Raw genomic sequence first — 23,494 nt, forward strand, 5'->3', positions numbered from 1 at the left:
CACAGAGACAAAAGGCTGATCTTTGAATAGGAAAAAGAGTGGATCCACGGGGTCCCAAATGAATTGGCTTATTCGAAAAAAGCCCTGTTCTTTGGAAGATCTATCTCGTGTCTGGTACTGCATGGTTCCACCCTGCAAGAACTCTGAATCATTCTCTTGAAGCTCATCCTCTTCATCATAAATGATCCGCTTGTCCCGAAATGACCTGGCCCAATAGGGAAATCCCAAATTATTGGGCCTTTCAATACAATCAAATAGAAAGCCCCAAGGGCGCCATATTCTAGGAGCCCAAACGATGTGATTGAAAAAATCCTCCTCTATCTGTTGCGGGTCGAGGACTCCTCCCCCTTCTTCAAACTCCGATTCATATTTTTCATAGAGAAATCTCTGATCAACGATAGAATAAGATCCATTTTGAATCCTATTTAAGGGATTCCTTGGTTCGGACCGAAGAAGCAATGTCACTCGATCCTTATCAAATTGACTGCAATCTTTTTCTGTACGTGAGGATCCCACCAGAGCGCCTTCTACTTCTAATAGGCCATGAACTAGATCATAATTCTTCTCAACGAGTCCATAAGATGTGATCCCATTTTTTTCATCAGGTCCGGGTAGAGACCAAAGGTCTTGAGCGACCGATCCGGCAGAACAACTCAAAAGGTAAAGAAGTATCGTTAATTTCTTCATACTCGTTCCAAGTTCGAAGTACCATTTGTACAAATAAGAATCCCCCCCGTCACATGATTTCTTCTTCATATAGATAGATATAGGATCTATGGAGCAATTACTTAGAAGTACATTTTGTGAAACAGCCCTTCCTATCTGATAGAAAAGGATCCCATGATCCTGAACCGATCTTACCTGAGATCGGAAATCCCAAGTTTGTCTATGAAGAACAGAACTAATTATATTAGTGTCTATGATGGATTTTTTTTGTATAATACTAATCGATAGGGCCTCATTGTTAAGTGCTACAAGATCTCGTACATTTGAACCCATCGTCGTGGACCCGAATCCATTAGTATGGGACATTTTCTTTTCCAAGTGAAATCCCCTAGTATATGAAAGAGTGAAAAAGTGTTTTCGTTGTTGTGGAATAAGAAGCCTTCGTATCTTAATGCATGTATTGAATTTATTCGGAGCTATTAGAGCTGGATCTACTTTTTGGGGAATATGAGTCGAAGCAATAACAAGAATATTTCTAGTGGAACATCTTTCACAATCCCTGGAGAGATAGTTCACTAAAAGACCGAGGGATAAGTAATTCGACTCAGTCACATCCAGATCATGAATGTTAGGAATCCATATTATGCAAGGAGACATTGCTTTTGCTAATTCGAAGGCCACAATGTCACAATGTGTACACAGGCCACGCCCATCATTATCTTTTCCCAAAGTCAAAAGCCACCCTTTTGAAGGAGGTGCTGTGAATCTCTGCTGTTTTCACCCTCACAATTTGCTAAAAGTCACCCTCACCCAAACATTTCATTCACCCGTCTAACCAAGATCTGTTCAACCACAATAACAACCTCAATGGATCCATACTGTGCTTACACATGACAAAAATATTCATCTCCATATATATTTGTTAATAAAATTTACATGATTAATATTCGCGAATATTTATTATTTACGGGAAACGAATATTTTAGGAAAATAAATATTAATGAGATCTAAGCCTAACCACATAAGGTATTGACACCACTCTTAATCCAAAATCTTAAAACAATGAGTTTATGAGTCTTTATTCTTACATAGTGTTCTAGTTTCTCATTTTAAGTCAATATGAGACTTAAATTAACACTTAGATTCCTAACAATCTCCCTCTCAAGAGTGAGTCCACTTCAACCATATTAGTACACTCCCCAGCGGAAGCATTTCCAACCACAAGTACTTCTTTTCTGTCTTTTCTGTACCGCCGTTCTTCTTAATAAAACACGCTTACTTAAAACTCTTGTCAGAAAAACTTTCGGTATAAAAACCATATTACACTCGCCTGAACCAGTTTTAATCAAATTATAGGTAAAAAGTATTTGTGTCCGGTCATACCTGTTTCCATCTCTACGTATGCTACTCTACGATTTTACATAATAATTTTATTTAATTCTTGTTTCAGATGCATGGTTTTACTTTACCTACACTCAATTAAGTTGGTGTTGAAACTTGAAAGTGGAATTTGAGCCTTACATTATCCACTCACGCTCCCACTACACGTAATTTGACTCAAAGGAGGAGAAAAAAAACGCTGAAAGAATTAAATTATTTAACTGTTACTGATGTAATAAAAATAACACTTTCAGATTTGAATGATGAACGAGGATTCAGTAATCCCTTTAATGTAACAAATTAAAAATTAATCTATTATTACAAAAAAGCCGCAATATCCTGAACATAAATTACCAAAAATATGTGAAAAAAAATTGAATCTGTATATCTATCACTGATCCAAATTCTATTTTTTTTTTAAAATATCTGTTTCAGAAGTTAGTAACCTGTACTTTTACTAACTTCATTTGACGTGATGGCTTTTAATTGGTTAATTAATTTTAATATACTTTTTGTGTCATAACTTAACCCTATCTTTACGTGGCCGATTTCAATTGCCTAACCAAGTTTCATCCTATCTTTATAAACAGAAGATAAAAATGTCTTTTACGTATATTTTTATTACTCTTAAACTTACTTAAAATATGTAAAATAAATTAAAAAAAAGTATATCATTTTTTTTTCTTCTAGGATTGATTCTTGGATACCATTCTCACGAATTTATTTGGCACGATAAACGAATATAACTATTTTCATTCGATTTATACTCTTCAAGTCAAGCAAAATTGCATCTGAACAAAAGCACTGGTAAACTAGTAAAGCTTTCCAAAAGTAAGTTTATTTTTAGTAAAACACGCAAATTATTTAATTTAAAATGTTTAATAACTATTTTTGCTTTGTGAAACTATATTGAGATAAGTGAACATAGATTTGCCACATTAAAAGGTATTAATATTTGTTTATTTGAGGTATCTTTAAGTCAAAAAGTTGATTTTTCTTTGGTATTGGGTCGGTTACGGAAAGTGTGGTGTGGACAAAAAAAGGTGGTGTGTCGTGTAATCCAAACAAAGAGTTGTTGGTGATGGGCCTACTTGCTGGGCTCCATGAGACATGAACTTTTGTGTTTGATGGCAAGCTAAAAAATATAAAGAATTTTTGTTAATTATTTTTTAGCGTTTAAATTTTATTAGTGTAAATAAGAAAAGACAAAAAAGATATAGACAATACAGATAAACATGAATTGAGAAAATAAAAAAGAAAAATTGAATAATGGTATGAATGAAATCTGATTTCAATTTTAATTTTAAGGTTCGGTTGAAAATTAAAAAAAAAACTTTATATGTAGATAATTTTAAAATAAGTCAAATTTTGGAAACAAAATTACTCAGTTTTATTTTTGTTGTTTGATCCCACCAAACTATCACTTTTTTCCAGATTCATCAATGGATTTTCTAAGCAAGAATAGAAGTATCGACCACAATATTCAACACCACACACAATCTTAAAACTTGTTAATGTCATTTCACGTTATTTTTCTACGTCGACAAAATACATGACGATGATTTTGGTCTTCCGGTTGAAAATCACACTAAACTTAGGACAATGTGAAAAGAAAGACTAGTAATTCAAACAAAAATTATAGATGGAACCAAATAGAACCTTTTTCAAAAGATAAAAAAATAAAATTATTTTTTGTAAATCAAACACTACTTACAATATGATAATGTTTTTTCCTTTAAATTTAAGAGTTTTTAAAACGTATTATGTTCATTTTCTTCTCAAGAACGCTCACCAAGCTAAGAGAATTAATGTACATTCCCTAAGCTATTTTTCTTCTCTCACATCACAAAATTCCTTACTAAAAGAAAATAATTGAAGGGTTTGCAAGGGAGAAGAAGCTCTGTGGAAGACTTTTACGAAATAAATGTTACTTTTTACGCAATTGGATCGATTATATATTAATTTAATGAAAGAAATTTGTTAATTAACAAAATTCAAGAGTGATATCGTTGATACGTTACGTAGGATCCTAGTGTTCATACGCCACAACGTAATTAACAATCGGCAAATTCATGTATAAAAAGTTAACATAAAAGTAAGTAGGAATCGAATTTGACTAATGAATTTTCATTGAAAAGTTAAAGGACGTAAAGCAAAGCATGGTGCAAGAGCTTGCATGATACCACCATTTACGTACAAGAGAATTCAAATACCCAAGGTCATGATGAACCCTATATAGCATGTTCCTATTCCCCACATAACCTAGGTGTATATATTTATATATTTATATATATAGAAATGCGTGCCTTTAACCTTGCAAAGCAAAGCAAAATGATTCAGATATGTTCCACCAATTCAGTTGCATTATTGGTTCTGCACTGGGTATCTCACTCCAGCGACCAAAGCACGTTGCTGCTCTATCTGCATGAAACCATACAAATCTTAATCATCGTAAAATGACTATGTAGCATTAAAACCTTCGAATAACTTACTTGGAACAATTCATGCAACTTGTTCTTGAGATAACAATATTCATGCTCCAGCATCTCCAACGCTCGCAAGCATCTGCAATATAGCACGTGGAGAGATTCAGTTAGGTTAGGTTGCAATAAACTATGCATAAATCATCAATGTTGAATACTTGATTATATATTTATCGGGTAGAGAAAAAGAATTTTGAGAGGTGTGTATAATGTACCCTGCACGGTTGCTCTGGTCTGTAGCAGCACGAAATGCAACGCAAATGTTTGTGACTCTCTTCGCACCAATGCTTGAGCTGCTACCCATGAACTGATTCAAATGGATTCCAATTTTCTTGTAGTCTGATAACTCCTTCTCCATTCTGCATCATGCAGAAATCAATTTAGCAACGAGAATTCATAATCATAACTAAGAAGAAGAAGAAGAAGATTGATAACATACAGCAATCCTCTGAGATTGTTGAGTAGTTTCTCGGACTCGTGAAAATAAATGTTGACCACCTCAGAGACGAAGTTTGGAGAAGCCTCATCTTGCAGCTGTTGAAGCTGCAAAAATTGTTCATCCAACACTCCCTGCATGGAATGGAATCAGACCAAACATATGTAGCAGAATTAATGTTGTTGTTAATGTTGTTTTTGTGTGTGTTTGAAACATATACCTGGTGGAAAAGAAAAGCAAGAAGACGGTTCATGTCGGCCCACAAGAGGTCCGCACCGAAACCAAGCATCCACAGAGGGAGACCCGTTTTGGCGATTTGATTAAACCACCGTGTGCGGTGAAGGATTAAGCGGCAGCCACCACTGTAACAGTAACTTATTGACACCGAGACCAAGAAGGAGAGGGAACAAGCGACACAAATACTCACACACACACTCCAGCTACTATTGCTGTCACGGGAATGCCAATATTCCTATTTAAAGCATTCCACGAGGGCACAACACAACACAACGTTGTTTTTCCACCACAAAAAATTTGTAACTCTTACTTCTGAATCATTAAAATAAGGAAAATATAGTTGTTTCTCATTAGTATATTATGATTAGAATATTGGTTGAGTTGTAATTCCTTAAATAATATCGTTAACCATTTGAATTATTTGAAGGGGGTTTAGAAGAGTTAGGGTTGTTATTTGATAACTCCTATGAAAGTGGTAATGATGGCATTGATTAGTTAAGGTGAGTGAGAGTGAGAGTGAGTTTTGGGGAGTGGGTGTTAATTAAAATATAGAAAGGAAGGAAGGCATGGAGTTGAGTTGGGGTAATCGAGGTGAATGTGGGGTATCTACCCTACCAATTAAAGGCCATTGCCCCAGGCACGGTGGTGTTGTTGGCAGTGTTTCAAAGTGCAATTCTTCTTCTTCTGTTCCCTTCCCACCTCACTTCACATCTTCCCACCAAAATGCTCCATTCACCTGACACCTGCCTGCACCTCCACCTCCTATAACTTCATTCTTATTTCTCTCACTGTAAAAATGTGTTCATACCATTTTTAATTTGAATTTCTTAAACAAATTATTTCAAAAACTAAAGTTACACCCTAAGTTCCCGTAAAAATTCAATCATGAGTGTAAGTTTTACATCGAGTAATTATATAAGAATGAATATTCATAAACTTATTCTCTTAAGATTTTGGATTAAGAATAGTGTCACGTATTGTTAGAAATTCAAGTGTGATTCTAAATCTCACATCGACTAGAAATGAAAAAGTCGAACATTATATAAGGATAAAGACCCATAAATCCATTGCCTTAAGGTTTTGGGTTGAAAGTGATGTCAATGCCTTATGTGATTGGGCTCAGATCTCATTGGTTAAAATCGACTCACACGTTCAAACGAGTACAATATAGTTCTTGACAAGTATTCCAGGTAAGCAAAACCGACTCAGACGAGTACAATATGATCTTTGTATCGAAAGTTTTTGTGACAAGTATTTCGGATAAGATTGTCCTGTTAAGAAAATCCTAAACCTAACACGTATAAATACTCGAAAGACCCGATCTGTAGTGGTGTGGTGAAAAGTTTGGTAAGTAAGCACGCGGTTGAATAAGAGAGAATGGGAATTTTGTCATTTTATGGAACTTATAAGTATAGTATATATGAAGTGGAGGGAAACTGAAACTGGTTTAAAATGCAGTGAATAGCAGACACAGCATGAATGAATGGATAGACTTTTGTTGTGATGATGGCCTAAACACCAAACTACACTCCATCTTCTGACACCCACTTCACACGCCGGGGAATCAAGCACAAAATTATACCTTCTTTCTGCTCTTATTATTATTTTATCATCCAATCACTATTAGGACCACACTTATTATTAGCTCTTCATTCTGCATTCAATAATTATTTTTACTTACAATTATTACAAATACACTAAATTCGTTGCATTGTAAAACAGTAGCTTCCACAATATATTAATGCATTAATGAGAGAATTTGCAGTTTTTGTAAACACGAGTGAAGTGTTGCATACTTTTCATGTACACTTTCATGGAAGTGTTAAATATGCACTTTAATAACCGTACAGTATATGAATGCAAATTACTACTACCAATCTTCGGCATGGGTTAACACCTACTTTAACCTTGTTTAATAGTGCTATTACTGAGAATCATGCATCTTCATTTCAATTATTTATACATTCCTCGAAATCCTTGCTTGAAAGGCATACTTTGTTCATAATCAACTGACGTAAGCAAACTCTACTTAATTCCCCAATAAAGTCGTTATCTGATGTTGTTTGCAGTGGATTAACATGCATCCAATAATTAATGTTGGTTTTCAGAACTCTTTTTCCAATTATTAAGCTCATACATCGTTTCTCATAATTTCTTTTCCCATCGAAACAAACTATCTTTACTTTCATAATTATATGGTCAAGAAAACCATGGTGAAAACAGTAACCTTTTTAATCGATTCTACTAACTTCTATTAACTCGTCATAATTAGAAGACTGGTTAATTATATAGGGCACATGGCTATGATATACTTCGTTGTTGATTTGAGTATATTCCAAAAATATCTGAGTTCTATATTATTTGATTTTGTATACACCTTCAAAGATTTATTTATTGATTATTATTTTCAAACAAGCCAGTTAAGGCATGGTTTTGATTCATCTCCACAATTGAGCGACGTAAAACTATTGAGTATTAATTAAATAAGATTTTACGATGTGTTTGGATTATAGTTAGAAAAATTATGTTTGGTCGAATAAAAATAAAAATCTTATTCTACGAAAAAAATGTAATTTTGTTTTGAAAATAATTCACGTTTGAGGTCAATGAAACAAAACAAAAATATGTAAAATATCATGTGTGACTTTCAATACAAAATAAACTTGTATTTAAACTATCAAACTGAAAACCAAACATATATTTAGTCTCTTCCGGACAACATCAATGTTTGGATCTGGTATCGAGATTTATAATAGAGAGAGGTACAATTAAAAAGAGTAACTGAAAATAAATAGAGTAAATAGAAGATATTGTTTGATATTGTAATTAACAATATCTTAATAATATCAAACAATATCTAACACTTCCCCTCAAGTTGGAGCATACAAATCGTATGTGTCAAACTTCTTACAAATATAATCAATTTTATATCCCGTAAAGACTTAGTAAAAATATCTGCTAACTGATCACTTGAGTTAACAAACTCAGTCTTGATGTCTCCAGACATGATCTTTTTCCAAATGAAATGACAATTAATCTCAATGTATTTACTTGATAGTATATGTTGATGACATCGTATCATTATAATCAATTATCACATCCGATATATTGTCGGTCTGAAAGTTGAACCCCTCAATACATCTTTGTTGTTAAAGAAAGATAAACAAAATTTAAATTATCTCTAACTTCAACTTTAACTAAAATGTAAAATTATTAGATATAACAAAACAAAAATATATTGATCTCTAAATATATAATCAGAAGCATGCTTTGTTTTGACGTAAGCAGACTGATATACATAATGGAAAAAAAAAATATTAAAAACTGTTCAGAGGAAGTACTACTTTTGAGGTGTGCTGCAGTGTGATATTAAAATGATAAACAATGGTTAACCTTAGTTCATAGACTTCATAATCGTGTTAACTTTTTGCTCTCCCGTGCTTATTTACAGTGACCATTATTGCAACAACCAATATGTGTCTTTTGCCTTTCTTCGTATGATTTTTGTTTCATTTCCTTTTTGGTTTCGAAATGCTAAACGAGTTCTTGTTCTCTAGGAGCTGGAGTTAAAAAATACTGCATTTTTTCACTCTCTTCAAAAGGTGGTTTCAAAGCTCGAGGTGGTTGTTGTTGTCTTCAAAGTTTTTAACTTCATGCTGTTCTTTTGTTTACCTTTTCCTTTCTTTCACTTTCCGTTTGGTTCTTCCAAGAATATTCTGTGGCTAATTTAGACCCTCTTGCGCGTGTTCATTCATCTGCTTCATCGTAATGTTTCCTTAATTCTATGATGTTTATGTCTCAATAGATCTCAAGCTTTTTATGATTTTATCTCTGCTAAAATTCAAAAGTTAACCATACATTATATATTGAACTTTGTTTGCTTAAGATTGCGAAAAGATTGTCAGAATTAAATACCACATATGATCTCACACGGGTTAGTTACGTTTTTAAGGTGTTTTATGAGTTTTCTTTTTATTACGATAGTATAATCTTAAAATTTTCGATTTAAATGAATGAATATGTATTAGTCAAATTATAATCATACTGTATAACATAAGAATTTTTTGTATATTAAGATCAACTATTCAAAATTTATAAAAAATAAATTTTGAAATACAAAGAGTTTGAGAAACGACTACTTCTGATCGAAACATTAAATTCAATCAAATTTAAAAATAAAATAAATAAAGAGATTAATGAAAAAAAAAATTAAGAAGAACATGAATTCTATACTTTTTAATTCTAAATTAAAATAAATGAAGTTCTGATATTTAGAACAATTTTTACTGCTCAAATTATTCGCAACAACGTTATAGACAATTATATATAAATATACTAGTTTACAAAACGGAAAATTTTTAAGTTATACTTAATATTTTCATAAGGGTTGTTTTTTATGGAATTCCTGAATTTGTTTTTCTTTTTGTTAAATTTCAGTCACTAATTTTATTTATTTATAATTAAATTTCCGTCACTATTTTCCTTGTGGGATATAATAACAGATTCTACTTGGGAAAAACAAATGTAATTCTATGCACTAACTAAAAATATTAACTCAAATCCTCTTCAGAATATCATGATATTGTTGTTGATATCTAATTGCGTATCCATTTCTTCAAATATTCTTACTTCGTCTAACTTAGTTTAGAACCCTATGATATTTACTTTGATGGAACCATTTTAACACTGGATTGTCCCACAGTTTTACGAAATTCTTACATCAAAACTTGTTCCATTTTGCAAGGTAAGGATCAGAGTTAGTTATTCAAAAAAGGATTTAAATCCAAATGAGCATTCTCCCTTTCTGTATCCTAATTTTATACAGAATTTCTCATCTCAGTAACAATATGAAATACTGTTTCATCTCAGTAATAATATGGAATACTGTTTCATCTCAGTAATAATATGAAATACTGTTTCATCTCAGTAACATTGTTCAGTTCTCTTGATCACTTCCTTAACTTGGCACAGTTTTTTGTGCAAAGTCACTCATCCTTTGACTCTGATAGCAGAGAATGCCTTATAACTCTAATTACATCTGTAAGAGACACAACCCCCACAAGCAAACCCTCTTGATCCACCACCCAAACTCGATGAACATGATTACTCACAGCCTTCTCAATCACCTCACACAAAGCTGATTCACCATAGCATGTCACAAGCTCCTTTCTGCAGGACCCTCTATTCTGCATCTCTGACTCACTACTGTACAATGGACTTGATTCAACTTCTTCAGTGAATGCCAGTGCACTTATTCCCAACCATGATTTTAGCGAGGTTATGTGGCATCCCCTCAAATCAGTCGCAGAAAATGTACCAATCAGCTTCCTGCATCTTCCCTGCAAAACTTCAATTTCATTTCTCATTTCTAAGACAGCAATATCAACAACAATAATAATATGAAAAGGGTTTAATCAGAACTTGCATTTATAAGCTGCTTGTGATCATCTTCACCAACATCACTAGCTCTAACAATAGGAACAGCGTTTAACATAGCTGCCTTCAAGCACTTTATGGCATGAACAAGTTTTGTTCTGTCAGTGATGGCATAAATCTGCACTGTGTCAGCCCCCAAATCCTGCACAGAACGTGATAAAATGCTGTGTAGTTCAGCAGCACGACCATGCAAGAACCTAAGCATGTCCATCTGAGTCACCATTTGGTAGCTAGAAGCAGACTCTGCAAGTTCCACCCCAGATGCTGCCACGTTCTCTTCTTGCCCATCAATCGGTACCATAGCACGATGCACCCCTTTGCTGAACACTTCCATGCAATCTAACATACTAACACATCATGCAAGAATAACCAAAGATTCAAACTCAAAAACAAAATCAGAAGAGGTTTTTGTTTTTGTGTTAAGGAAAGGGTTTTTTTTTCCATCTAGGCAGATCAGTCTTCAATATTACTGAAGTAGGCATGTTTTTAAAAAATTACGAAAATGGGCAAAACGTTATGGGGATGCACGTTTTTTGGGTGAAAAAATCGTACAACCCCCAAACGTTTTCATGGTCAAGCGGGTCAAAAGACGAAATCGTGTGGGGGAACACGTTTTTGGCTCAGTAATCGATTACAGCATGGTGTAATCGATTACTGCATGATGTAATCGTGCAGGGGGATACGTTTTTCATTGTGTAATCGATTACCACATGCTGTAATCGATTATAGCATGCGTTGCAGTTTTCTGGGTGTAATGTAATCGATTAAGAATGAAGTGTAATCAATTACATGATTAGTGAAGTATGTTCGAGGGCAATGTAATCGATTACAAAGGTATTGTAATCGATTACAATGACAAATTTTTTTTAAAAAAAAGGTGATTAAATTAGAATTGGATAGAGAGGCAAGCATAATAATTTGTAATGATTTTATACAGTTTTTTGGTCCATCAAAGAATAAAGTATTTGAAATTATAGTTCATGAAGACATAAGAAATATTAATCTTTATAAAAAGTTGTCTTAGTTTTGACATTGTACAAAAAAGAAATAAACATTGAAAAGTAAATTAATTGAAATAAAAAATGTACAAATTATTGGCAAAATGGACATTGTCTCCTATGATGACCCTCAGTGCGACAATAAGAGCATTTTTTTGGCTTATCCGTAACGGGTTGATCCATTTCGTTATGGATCCTATTTGTTGTAGGTCGTCCGGAAGCCTTGGAGTGAAATTAGGACCTGTAATCTTTTTTTTTTCATTATTATCATCGTTTTTAGTTTCATATTCAACTATGTCATATATCATTGCTTTCCTATCCACTAAAATGTTTGTTAACGTTTTTTTTTTTAAATCACGCATGTAATCGATTACACTTCGTTCGTAATCGATTACATTACACCCAGAAAACTGCAATGCATGCTGTAATCGATTACAGCATGCGGTAATCGATTATAGAACGAAAAACGTACCCCCTGCACGATTACAACATACAGTAATCGATTACACCATACTGTAATCGATTACTGAGCCAAAAACGTGCACCCCCCACACGATTTCGTCCTTTGACCCATGAAAACATTTGAGGGTTGCACGATTTCTTCACCCAAAAAACGTGCACCCCCAGAACGTTTTGCTCATTTCCGTAATTTTTTTAAAACCTGTCTACTTCTGTAATATTGAAGACTGATCTGCCTAGAAGGAAAAAAAAACCTAAGGAAAGTTAATTAATTAACCTGGTATTAGGATTCAGAGTCCACAAGCTAAGGCCTTCAAAGGAGTGACCAATGATGGAGGAAACAGGATCAGACATCCTTTGATCAAGATCTTGGGTGATGTTATCACCACCGCTCAAGTGGTCATCACCGGCTATGTGGGCCACGATATCAAGCATAGTCACCATTCCTATGTAATGTTTCCTCACGGCACCGGTTTGCTTATCGGACTCTACGATCATCGACCCTCCGGCTCCGATCCACTGCCCCGGCGGCGCCGCCACCGGCACCGCCACAATCTTGTTCGCCACCAGGGTATTCATTGTTTGGGCCAGCGACGCCGTGTACGGCACCTCCACTAGCCTCTTCCTATCCACCATCATGTCCTTCACCTTCTTCTCCTTTAGTCTCACACTTCCACTTTCTTGCATGGTGGCTCCACCACCTTGTTTCGCTTCTTTCACCTCCTGCATAGCTTCGATTTTCCTTCTGCTACAACACAACAAATTGTTCTTAGTGCAAAGATTGGTATAGATCGGAAAATACGGAACAAGCATCAAAAGATTTGTTTTTTAAGATTTTTTTTTAAAGCTGTAGGTAAGTTACATATATATATATATATATATATATATATATATATATGAAGTTGTTGGTGAAATTCATTTTGTTTTTTTTTATGGGTTTTATACGTGTGGTGTCGTGAGATCCGCAATGTCGTGCATGCAAGTCTGGTCTTGCCACCTGTGATAACATACTTGATGACTCAGCAAATGCCCTTGAATGGCGACACCTGTGTTGAATTTTTGTGTTCTTGCAGAACACGTACCATAGGCTTTTCCGTGCACAACCTTTTACGTCGGCATAAAGTTTCAATTTTTGTTTATTCCATTAAACGCCACTTGGTTAATTTTTTGTGTTCTTATTACATCATGCACTGGCATAAAGTTAATGGTCATTTTTTAATCATTTCTACACAATAATAAATCTTTTCATTATTGAAATAGGAAGAATCCAAAGAAATGAAGTTTTCCCAATGTGGGAAAAAACTCTTTAAAAGTGTTGTAGGACGTAATGGTGGGGCAACGAGCAGAGAAGAGAAGAGAGAAAACTCTGCAAAAAGAGAACTGAACATACCAAAGTTTTACAATAACTTGATCTATAACTTGATCTATATATTATTTTTTATACAATCCCATCCTTTCGTTGTTTTCTTTTGGATAATGAACTACGGGATAAAAACACACATTCCACCACTTCTATCTTTATATGTTCCTCCGAATCATGCAAAATTAAAGTATTGTGTACCAAAGTTGATGTGAAAAAACAGAGTCTTAAATTAGAACAGTGGTAAACAACTGAAGTGAAGTGAAGTGATGGTGAAATAGAAACCACATAGCTTGAACAGAATGGGACAACGTTAAAAGTCCCTGGTACAAGGCAAGGGTGCAAATCTCGTGACCCACATAAATGCTCAAATTCTCCGTCCCCTACACCATTTATAACACTAACGTCTTTTCTCGTGAGCACGCATTACTCCACTCCAGCCAAATCACCAACTTCGCTTTTAAATAGTAAAAAACATAACTACTCACACTAACCCCATTCATTAACATGGATCCACCCTCTATAAAAAAAAACCAACCCAAAAACATCAATTTCAGCATCATCGTCACACACATACCATAAAAAATGACTCTCTGTCGTCTTCTTCTCCTACAAGTACTATGTTGCACGCTGTTTTTGCCGTCTCATGTAACGGCATTCACGGTGATCATGTCAGACTCCGGCGTGCCGTCAACCCTGGTAGACGGTCCACAGACGGGGTTTTCCATGAACCAAGACGGTTCCCGAACGGATAAACGAGAGCAAGAGGCGGTGTACGACATCATGAGAGCCACCGGAAACGACTGGGCCACCAACATCCCCGACGTGTGCCGCGGTCGCTGGCACGGCATCGAGTGCATGCCCGACAAGGCCAACGTTTTCCACGTGGTGTCTCTTTCGTTCGGAGCACTCTCCGACGACACCGCTTTTCCGACATGCGACCCGACCCGCTCCGTTATCTCACCCTCCATCACACGCCTTCCCCACCTCAGGACCTTGTTCTTTTACCGTTGCTTCAGTTACAACCCTCAGCCCATCCCATCCTTCTTGGGCCTGTTGGGCCCAACCTTGCAAACCTTAGTCCTCAGAGAAAACGGCCACATTGGGCCCATTCCCGTTGAATTGGGCAACCTTACTCGTTTGAAGGTCCTGGACCTTCACAAAAACAACCTCAACGGCTCCGTACCCCTCTCATTGGGCCGGATCACAGGTTTAAGGTCTTTGGATTTGAGCGCCAACAAATTAACCGGTTCCATACCCGGTTTCAGTTTCCCTTCTTTAAACGTGTTGGACCTCAGCCAGAATCTTTTGATGGGCCCAATTCCTTCTTCTCTATGGGACTGTCATTCTCTCATCAAATTGGATTGCAGCCGCAACCGCCTCGCGGGCCCGTTGCCGGAGAAGCCCATGAGCCTGAAAGACCTTATGCTTTTGGATTTAAGCTACAACCGTCTGCAAGGCCCATTTCCGGAGTCAATCAAAAGCCTGAGTTCGCTTCAGGCTTTGATCCTCAAAGGAAACCCAATGGGCTCGACTACGATGATACCCAGTGATGGGTTTGATGGCATGAAAGCCCTGATGATTGTGGTTTTGTCGAACATGAATTTGCATGGGCCGGTGCCCGAATCACTGGGGAAGTTGCGGAACCTTCGCGTGCTTCATCTGGATGGGAACCACTTGAATGGGTCAATTCCGAAGAGTTTCGGGGATTTGAGAAACCTTAGTGAACTTAGGCTGAACGATAATGGGCTTAGTGGGCTTGTGCCATTCGAGAGGGAAATGGTTTGGAGAATGAAAAGAAAGCTGAAACTGAACAATAATTCAGGGCTTTGCTACGATGCACGCAGTGGTTTGGGAGATACCATGGACTCCACCTTCGATTTAGGTATTGGTTCGTGTGACACAGAATCTACGACTCCAGATTCCGTTACCACACACCAACAACATCTTTCAATGTCTTTCCCGACACCAACACCAACACATTTCACATCACACGGTGTGAAACCTCTTACATCATCACTCCCACTACCCATTTTTCTACTCTTTACTATCATTTTCTTGTATGTAAATAAATAAATAAATAAATTATAGTACAGTACATTCAAATTTGTTATAGCAATATATTTATACTATTTAAAGTATTATTGTTTGAAAGTATTGTTGTATGATGAGAGTTGACGTATCTGCTTTGAAAAATGTTTCTGTATAGATGTTTTGGGTTAACGTGATGAGGAAGTTGGTGGGGTAATGGAGGTGTAGAAATACAGAAAACAATGCCGAGATGACAGAAACCGTGGAAATGTGATTGATAAGTGATATTGTTTATTGAAAAATATATTTTAACCCACTTTTTTACTCACTTTTAACATATTGTTTTAATCACCATTAAATTATTTTTTTTTATTTTTTAGAGTAATATGATGTGATGATCTAATAGTGATTGAAATGATAGGTTAAAAGTAGGTCAAAAAATGTAGGTTAAAATATCATTGTTCTTGGTTATTTGCTTTTAGACTAGTGTAATGAGTATTGATGCGAGAGGAAATTAAATTATTATTGCAACGGGAGGTGCATGTTTGTCGTTAGAAAAAAGGTTAACTATTTCTTTTATTAGTCTATATGAAATTTTGGTTTAATTTAATTATTCATATGTAAATTTAGTTTTTTTAAGCTTATTTAACACTTTATTAAAACTTTATTTACATTCTAAATACATTTCTTAGTTAATATGAAACCAAACTTATATCAAATGTTGTAATTTTTTTAAATGTTATTATTTAACATGTCTTAAAATATCAAATAAATTTAACAAATATCGAATAAAATGATCAAATTTTCACAAATCTAAAGTTGAGAGACTAGATTAGGTTAAAATTTGAAAGAGACAATAATTTTAATTTTTAATACAAATTAAAGTACAAAAATATATTTAATTTTTGGATTTGGAAATGACAAAAGAGTAAGTGAAGAAATATAAAAAATATATATATATATATTTAAATCAAAAACATATAAAATGGTGAAAAATAGAATATCTTTTTATTTATTTAATAATAATATTGTTATTATAAAGATATAAATATTAATAAAATTTCAATGATATAATCTATTACGCCTTTACTAATTATATAAAAACCAATTCAACCCCAAACATATATTTTAAACATTAAATTCTATAAAATATTAGTTTACATACTAAGGAGAACAGTTTACAATATTGTCCATATATGATTTTCCGTCAAGTCAAGGAGAAAGTGTTTTGAAACATAATTCATATAAACATTTCAATTTCACCAATGATTCTAAGGTTTTTATCTAATTTTTTTTACGTATTTCAGAAATCAAATAACCTTTAAGATATTTTTTAAAATTCTATTTTAATAAAAGAGTTTTAAAACTTATTTTTATTAATATTTTATTTAACTTTTAGTATGAATGCATCATTAAAAGATGAAAAAGTAATTTGTTATTCTTGTTACTTAAAATAAGCTAATTAAAAATTGGGTTTGAAATATAGTTGGTGTTGATAATTTGAAGCATTATTAATTAGTTTAAAGAATTGTATGACAACTCATTTGAGGATGTTTGAAGCAGAACTCACATCAATCATTGAATCATCATAGTCCAACCTAATTAACAAAATCATATTACATTATACACACATAACTTATAACTCCTGCAAGTGTATACAAAATTTTCTGAACATTATTATATTCTTATTTATTGCAGCTTTTTAGCAATTACATAAACCACGTGAATATGAGTATATATGAACATAAAGAATCCCACCTAATCAGAGTTAACTTTAGTGCAAAGAATAGTATATATTACTGTATTCAAATTTGTATTGTAGAAATATTTATGTTTAATTATGTTATATTTATATTTTTATAGATTTAATTAAGTTTTAAGTTATTTATAAATTCAGTTATTTTTAGTTAAGATTTTTTTATATTTTTCTATTAAGTATCTATTAAGAAACTTACGAATTAAGTTGAAAGAGAAGGAGAAGGCATAACAAATTTTTCCACTCACTTTGTTTGTACTTTGTTTTGTGGAAGGTGAAGATAGGTGTAAGGAGAAAAAATAAAAATAAAAAATTCTAAGATAAAAAGATTACATGGATGTTTGGTTTTGTATAATTGATTTTTTAACCCAAAATTAGTAATTGTTTGGTTTAGAGCACCAATTAAAAGATAAAAAATTATATTAAACGAGAAACAACTAATTATTGTTTGTGAGTTAAAAAATTAATAACACATATGGCACATTTCAAATAATATTAAACTAATTTAATAAAATATGCTACATTGAGTTTTTTTTTAATATATATTTACTACATCCAAAATAAAATATAGAAATCAAAATGAGTTATAAATCTTAAAAAAATATAAAATTAAAGTTTTTTTATTATTATTATAATATGATATTCTTAACTGTAAGTGATTTTTATTGATTTTAGTTAAAATTTTCATATCATCATCTACATCCATTAAGTCATTGTCATAACCATCACAATACTTATTATTTACCATTTTTTACTTAAAATAATTATAGAATTGCACATTTATCAACACGTAAAACCAAATTTAAAACAAAATAATATCCAATTAACAAAAACAAATAAATAGTAAATTCTTAATTAAAAACTATAAAAAAATTGATTTCTTGTTATTCCAAAACAATTTAACTAAAGTTTATTTTTAAATTAAGAAGTTGAGGAGCCTGTATCTTATATATCTAAAATATTTGTTATATTAATGTTTTTATTCTGACAAGTATAAAGCATTGGGTCCTTTTATGCTTACTCATCAAAACCAAACACAATTATGTGTCATTTCACTTTCCCAAAACAAGTACTCTCCAACTAGTGCAATTTAATATTCACTACATACCAATCTTATTATGTAATCAAATTATTATACCAAACTTTTATCTTTTACAAGCTAACCAATAATTGCTTGTTGAATCATTATTTCTGTAAAATATTTAAACTCAACCGGAAACAACTTTTGGGAAAACAAATACAACTTAAACAAGCCTTACGTTAATGATAGTCCGACATGATGAAAGTTTAACCACATATAATTAAAGGGTTAAATATGTTTTTATCCCTTAACTTTTAGTGAATTTTTGAATTAGTCAATTTCAAAATTTTGGACCAATTTAGTCCTTCATCTTTTGAAATACGTGAATTAAGTCATTTTAATCAAATTTTGTTAAGTTTATTTGACATTTCAAGCTCGTTTTATAATAGTATTTAATTTAATATTAAAGCAAAAATGTGTCAAACAGTTTAAACAATCACAATACAACTTTAAAATGTTTACGAAACAATCAAATAAACCTAACAATTTTTTTTGATTAAAATGACTAAATTCACGTATTTTAAGAAATAAATGATTAAATTGATCAAAAATTTCAAAATGGACTAATTTCAAAATTTAATGAAAGTTAAGGAAAACAAACTTATTTAACCTTATAATTAATATCAAGAATCTCTATATTTGATTTTTGCATAATTTGTTAGTTTTTTTTTTATCTCCAACAATAAATATATAAGTAAAGAATAAACTTATACAAATTAGCAAGTATTAGGTTTAATGGAAGAAATTAATCTCACGTAACATCGAAAATGATTGATTTTCAAGGTTAGTAGTGTATGAATGCTCTTTTTTAGCACCGACAATTTTTTTTATTTAAAGAAAATATCTAATAAAAATAAAACATATAAATTAGATGTATTTTCAACTTCACTTGCTTATCATGAGATAAATTTAAATTTAAATTTAAATTAACTATCATAAGATAAAAGTAGCTTTTATAATTTCTCTAAAATTTCATTTTTAGTTTTTATAAAAGTTGATTTTAGTTTATGAAAATTAATGTTATTTTTACGTTTTTATGGTGTTATTAAAAATTATAAAATAAATTCACCCAAGCATAAGCATACCAGAAAATTCATTATTTTTGTCTTGTATACTCCGGAAGGAACTTTTACCATTTATTTATTATCCATGTCAAAGTTAAGGAATTTTCTTATACAGTACTATATTAAAACTAGTGTGATTGGACCGTACATTGTACCAGGAAAATAATATATATAAAAAGTAAATATTTAAATAAATTTAAATATAAAATTTATTATAAATTGTAGGAAATTTTTTATTTCTGTAATATAAGCATAAATGCAACTTTCGATATTTTTTCCCATTACTTTTCTCATATATATGATGCAATCATGTTATGTTAATGTTCTTTGATTTCAACTAATTACACGATGCATAATTTAAGAATGATCGAGACAAAAAGTTAAAATAATTGCAAACGTTGAACTACAATATTTACTATTTAATAATAGAATGTATGCACAAATTACTTTATTATAATGCGTATACTCCTCTTTATAATTAAATAATAATAACATTTTTTTAAAAGTTCTAAATTTCTTTTTATCGTAGGTATTTATTTATTACCATTATTTACACATTTATATTTGTTTTCTTATAAAAATGAATCATTGATAGAATTCCATGTGAAATAGTTTATTTGCATAACTCTTTTATCATATTAATAAATATTCAATAAAAAATAAAATTGTTAATAGTATAACAAAGAAAGATGCTGAATGAATTTATTTAATTTAAATATAAATTTTAACCGCCGCCGATGAATAGAAGCAATAAACATAAAGAAAGCACATGAATTCAAATACTTTTAAATCTTTTTATTTTAGCTTCAATTATTTTTTTTACATTAAATTTTGTTGTGAAGAAAAAGAAAAAATGGACCCCACGTGCGTGTTTCTCTGTTTTGAAATGTGAAATGTGCGAACAGCTGGAAGAAAAAAGGAAGACTTCCCTTACACACCAACACCATCTCATCGATCAAACAATAATAACCGATTGTTCCACTTTTCTTTTTCTTTTTCTTTTCTTTTCGGTTTTCGGTTTCGCACAACCTAACGTTTGCAGAAACATCTCAGGAAAAAGCTTGTGTTCTGTTTCTCTCCAACTTGTTTGTGACGAGTAGCACAATACCACAAAGTAACGGCTTTCTGAGTGGAGCGCTTGATTTGCTTTGGTGGGTCAACTTCAAGTTTCGATTTTGTTGATTTTTCTCTTGTCGATTGAGAAGGTTCAGTTCCAGAGACAGTGGGGAGTGCTTTGCGCGAAGGTTATGGCTTTTTGCCCAATCTTTTGTTGCGGAAATGGTTCGGATCGGTAAGACAATGTTTCAGTGGTCTATAGTTTGTAATGATTTTATCATTATTATTGTTTGGATCAGATATGAATAGCTGCGTCACTCACTTCGCTTTCAATTTTTTAGTTTTTTGGGGGGAAATATTTATAGAGACAGATTTAGATTCTTCTTTAGCTCAGATTCTAGGTATTAGTGAAGCTGCTCTAAGCAACGAAACTTGTAAAAGTCGTTAGTGTAGTTGGTTAAATGTCAAGGGAAAATAGTGATGGAAGGTTTTTGATTGAGTTTCTTCTTATCATTAGTTAACATAACATGCAAGGGTATCGTTGTTATGATTATACTAAGGTGTGGGGTTTTTTACTTGCGGTTTGACATCGAAACTTTTTGTGTGAATTATGAATTTTTGGAATGGATGGGTTATTTTTGTCTCTTTCAATGCAGAAAAGGAAGAGGGAAGAAGCAACCTCCATGGAGGGTGTTTTCTTTGAAGGAACTGCACTCAGCTACTAATAATTTCAACTATGATAACAAGCTTGGAGAAGGGGGATTTGGCAGTGTGTACTGGGGCCAGCTTTGGGATGGATCGCAAGTATGACCTTTCTCTTTTTCTTTTCTTAATTCTGTTTTACCAAATCAGCTTCGGTTTATTGTTTCTCTTGATCATTCTTGTTTTGATTATTATTGCTGTGTTCTTTGAAATGGTTAATGTAGTTACTTTAACTCAATAGTGTGTCTCCGATGTGTTAGTGGCATGTGGGATCTGTTTTGACAGATTGTAAGACCTGACAAAGAATTTTCTTTTGGCTTTCTTAATTTTAGATGAGTTGTTTAAGATGGTTTTATCATGTAACACTGAGAGGGATCAGATTATGAGGAATTGGTACGGAAGTTTTCTTCTCTCAATCAGATTTCTGCTCCTAGATGGATGTGCATCTATAATGCATTTTATATAACAAAATATCAACTTTCAAAGCTGCAAAAATCTCTGTTTAGAACCTTATGTAAATGTTTCTGATGGCTGACTTGGTAACCTGTTTCATTCTGCCAAAATCTTTTTATGATGGCTGCTTGCAACTCTATATATGTCTATGTGCGTGCACTTGCAGATTGCAGTGAAAAGATTGAAAGTTTGGAGCAACAAAGCAGACATGGAATTTGCTGTTGAAGTTGAGATATTGGCCAGAGTCCGTCACAAGAATCTTCTCAGTCTACGTGGCTATTGTGCTGAAGGTCAGGAACGGTTAATTGTATACGATTATATGCCGAATTTGAGCTTGCTCTCTCATCTTCATGGACAGCACTCAGCAGAATCCCTTCTTGATTGGAGCCGGCGGATGAACATCGCAATTGGATCTGCTGAGGGAATTGCGTAAGTGCCATTGTGGCTTTCCATTGGTTCCTCCACCTCTTTCACTGTATTGATACTGTAATTTTATTTGCTTTCAGATATCTTCACCACCAGTCAACACCACACATCATCCACAGAGATATCAAGGCAAGCAATGTGTTGTTGGATTCAGATTTCCAGGCACGGGTTGCTGATTTTGGTTTTGCAAAGTTGATTCCTGATGGGGCAACGCATGTGACCACAAGAGTTAAGGGCACCCTCGGGTATCTTGCACCGGAATATGCTATGCTAGGTAAAGCAAATGAGAGTTGTGATGTCTTCAGTTTTGGAATTCTTCTTCTAGAACTTGCCAGTGGCAAAAAACCACTTGAAAAACTTAGTTCTACGGTGAAGAGATCGATAAATGATTGGGCACTGCCATTAGCTTGTGAGAAGAAGTTTAGTGAAATGGCAGATCCAAAACTGGAGGGTAACTATGTGGAGGAAGAGCTTAAAAGAGTTGTTTTGATTGCTCTATTGTGTGCTCAGAATCAACCAGAGAAGAGGCCCACAATACTTGAGGTTGTGGAACTACTGAAGGGAGAATCCAAAGTTAAGTTAATTCAGCTGGAAAATAATGAAATCTTTAACAACCCTCCAGCTGCAGGACATACTGATGATGAGACATTTGCAGCTGAAGGAAGTTCCGATTTCATCTCAGAAGAGAAAGAATCAAAACCCGAGTTGGAAGAGAAAACTGGGCCATGAACTATTATGAAAGAGATGGAACTTTGAATTTGATGTGTTAAATACAGATTGTGAATCTGCGTGAATATGCGATTTTTTTTTTTTTTTGTATTACTTTTTTTATTAAATGTGCAGGGAAAGACTGGGCTGGGCACCTATTTATTAGAGAGGGGGCTGCATTCTCTCCTTTCCACACTATGAACGTGGCTAGCTATGAATCATGAGAGTTGCTGAAAATCTGGAACTAGGAATTTGTTAAATACACATTGTCAAGTTCACAAAAACTTTAACTTTTTGTTTGGAAACACCTTTTTCGCGGGGGTATAATGTACAGAGCCGTTGTCTATAGGTTGTTTGGTAATAGTCATCCTTAAAAATAAAAGTAATGCCTTGCCGCAAGAAAAAATAAGGGAAACGTAAGGCCACGTTACAATATATTTAGTATACTGAAATTTCAATAAATTAAAATAGCTTTTTCTTTTATTTAAATGTACAGCTCGATATTATCATATACTGTTTCACTTTCTTTTGGGTTCATGTTTTCTTCGAATTACACTTCATTCTCGCGGAAACCAAGTCATATGTATAATGATTCTTCTTAACTGATTGGACTGAAATGACTTTGTCAGAATTTTGTACGACTCAATCTACCTCAGATTAACTTCATTTAACAACTAAATTAAGCGAAACATTTTACAATTGAAGCATATTTATCTCTCAGATCGCACCTACGCTTTGATTTTAGCTCTAAAATTATTGGTT

At 33.2% G+C, this 23,494-nt stretch overlaps 4 protein-coding genes across 4 annotated transcripts; 2 read left to right on the plus strand and 2 right to left on the minus strand.

Annotated features, from left to right (window-relative positions):
• Positions 1-4,169: 4,169 nt before the first annotated feature.
• LOC146886575 (pseudo histidine-containing phosphotransfer protein 6-like) lies at positions 4,170-5,386 on the minus strand. Its single transcript, XM_085672863.1, has 5 exons — positions 5,186-5,386; positions 4,969-5,099; positions 4,745-4,888; positions 4,539-4,611; positions 4,170-4,467 (listed from the first exon to the last, which is right to left on the minus strand). Exons 1-5 carry the CDS (start codon positions 5,252-5,254, stop codon positions 4,411-4,413), a joined length of 474 nt encoding a protein of 157 aa, XP_085528989.1. The 5' UTR covers positions 5,255-5,386; the 3' UTR covers positions 4,170-4,410.
• Positions 5,387-10,060: 4,674 nt separating this feature from the next.
• LOC114183722 (SNF1-related protein kinase regulatory subunit gamma-like PV42a) lies at positions 10,061-12,959 on the minus strand. Its single transcript, XM_028070839.2, has 3 exons — positions 12,373-12,959; positions 10,628-10,985; positions 10,061-10,541 (listed from the first exon to the last, which is right to left on the minus strand). Exons 1-3 carry the CDS (start codon positions 12,906-12,908, stop codon positions 10,188-10,190), a joined length of 1,248 nt encoding a protein of 415 aa, XP_027926640.1. The 5' UTR covers positions 12,909-12,959; the 3' UTR covers positions 10,061-10,187.
• Positions 12,960-13,694: 735 nt separating this feature from the next.
• On the plus strand, positions 13,695-15,604 carry TMM (Leucine-rich repeat (LRR) family protein). Its single transcript, XM_028071582.2, has one exon. The coding sequence runs from the start codon at positions 14,041-14,043 to the stop codon at positions 15,529-15,531; it is 1,491 nt and encodes a 496-aa protein (XP_027927383.1). The 5' UTR covers positions 13,695-14,040; the 3' UTR covers positions 15,532-15,604.
• Positions 15,605-20,296: 4,692 nt separating this feature from the next.
• LOC114185873 (PTI1-like tyrosine-protein kinase At3g15890) lies at positions 20,297-23,037 on the plus strand. The gene is made up of 4 exons (XM_028073814.2): positions 20,297-20,678; positions 21,100-21,247; positions 21,765-22,027; positions 22,105-23,037. The coding sequence occupies exons 1-4, from the start codon at positions 20,635-20,637 to the stop codon at positions 22,751-22,753; spliced, it is 1,104 nt and encodes a 367-aa protein (XP_027929615.1). The 5' UTR covers positions 20,297-20,634; the 3' UTR covers positions 22,754-23,037.
• The last annotated feature ends 457 nt before the right edge of the window (positions 23,038-23,494 follow it).

This window comes from Vigna unguiculata, chromosome 5 (assembly GCF_037176805.1).
Source record: "Vigna unguiculata cultivar grain cowpea cultivar isolate G323 ecotype 2 chromosome 5, ASM3717680v1, whole genome shotgun sequence".
Lineage (NCBI taxonomy): Eukaryota > Viridiplantae > Streptophyta > Magnoliopsida > Fabales > Fabaceae > Vigna > Vigna unguiculata.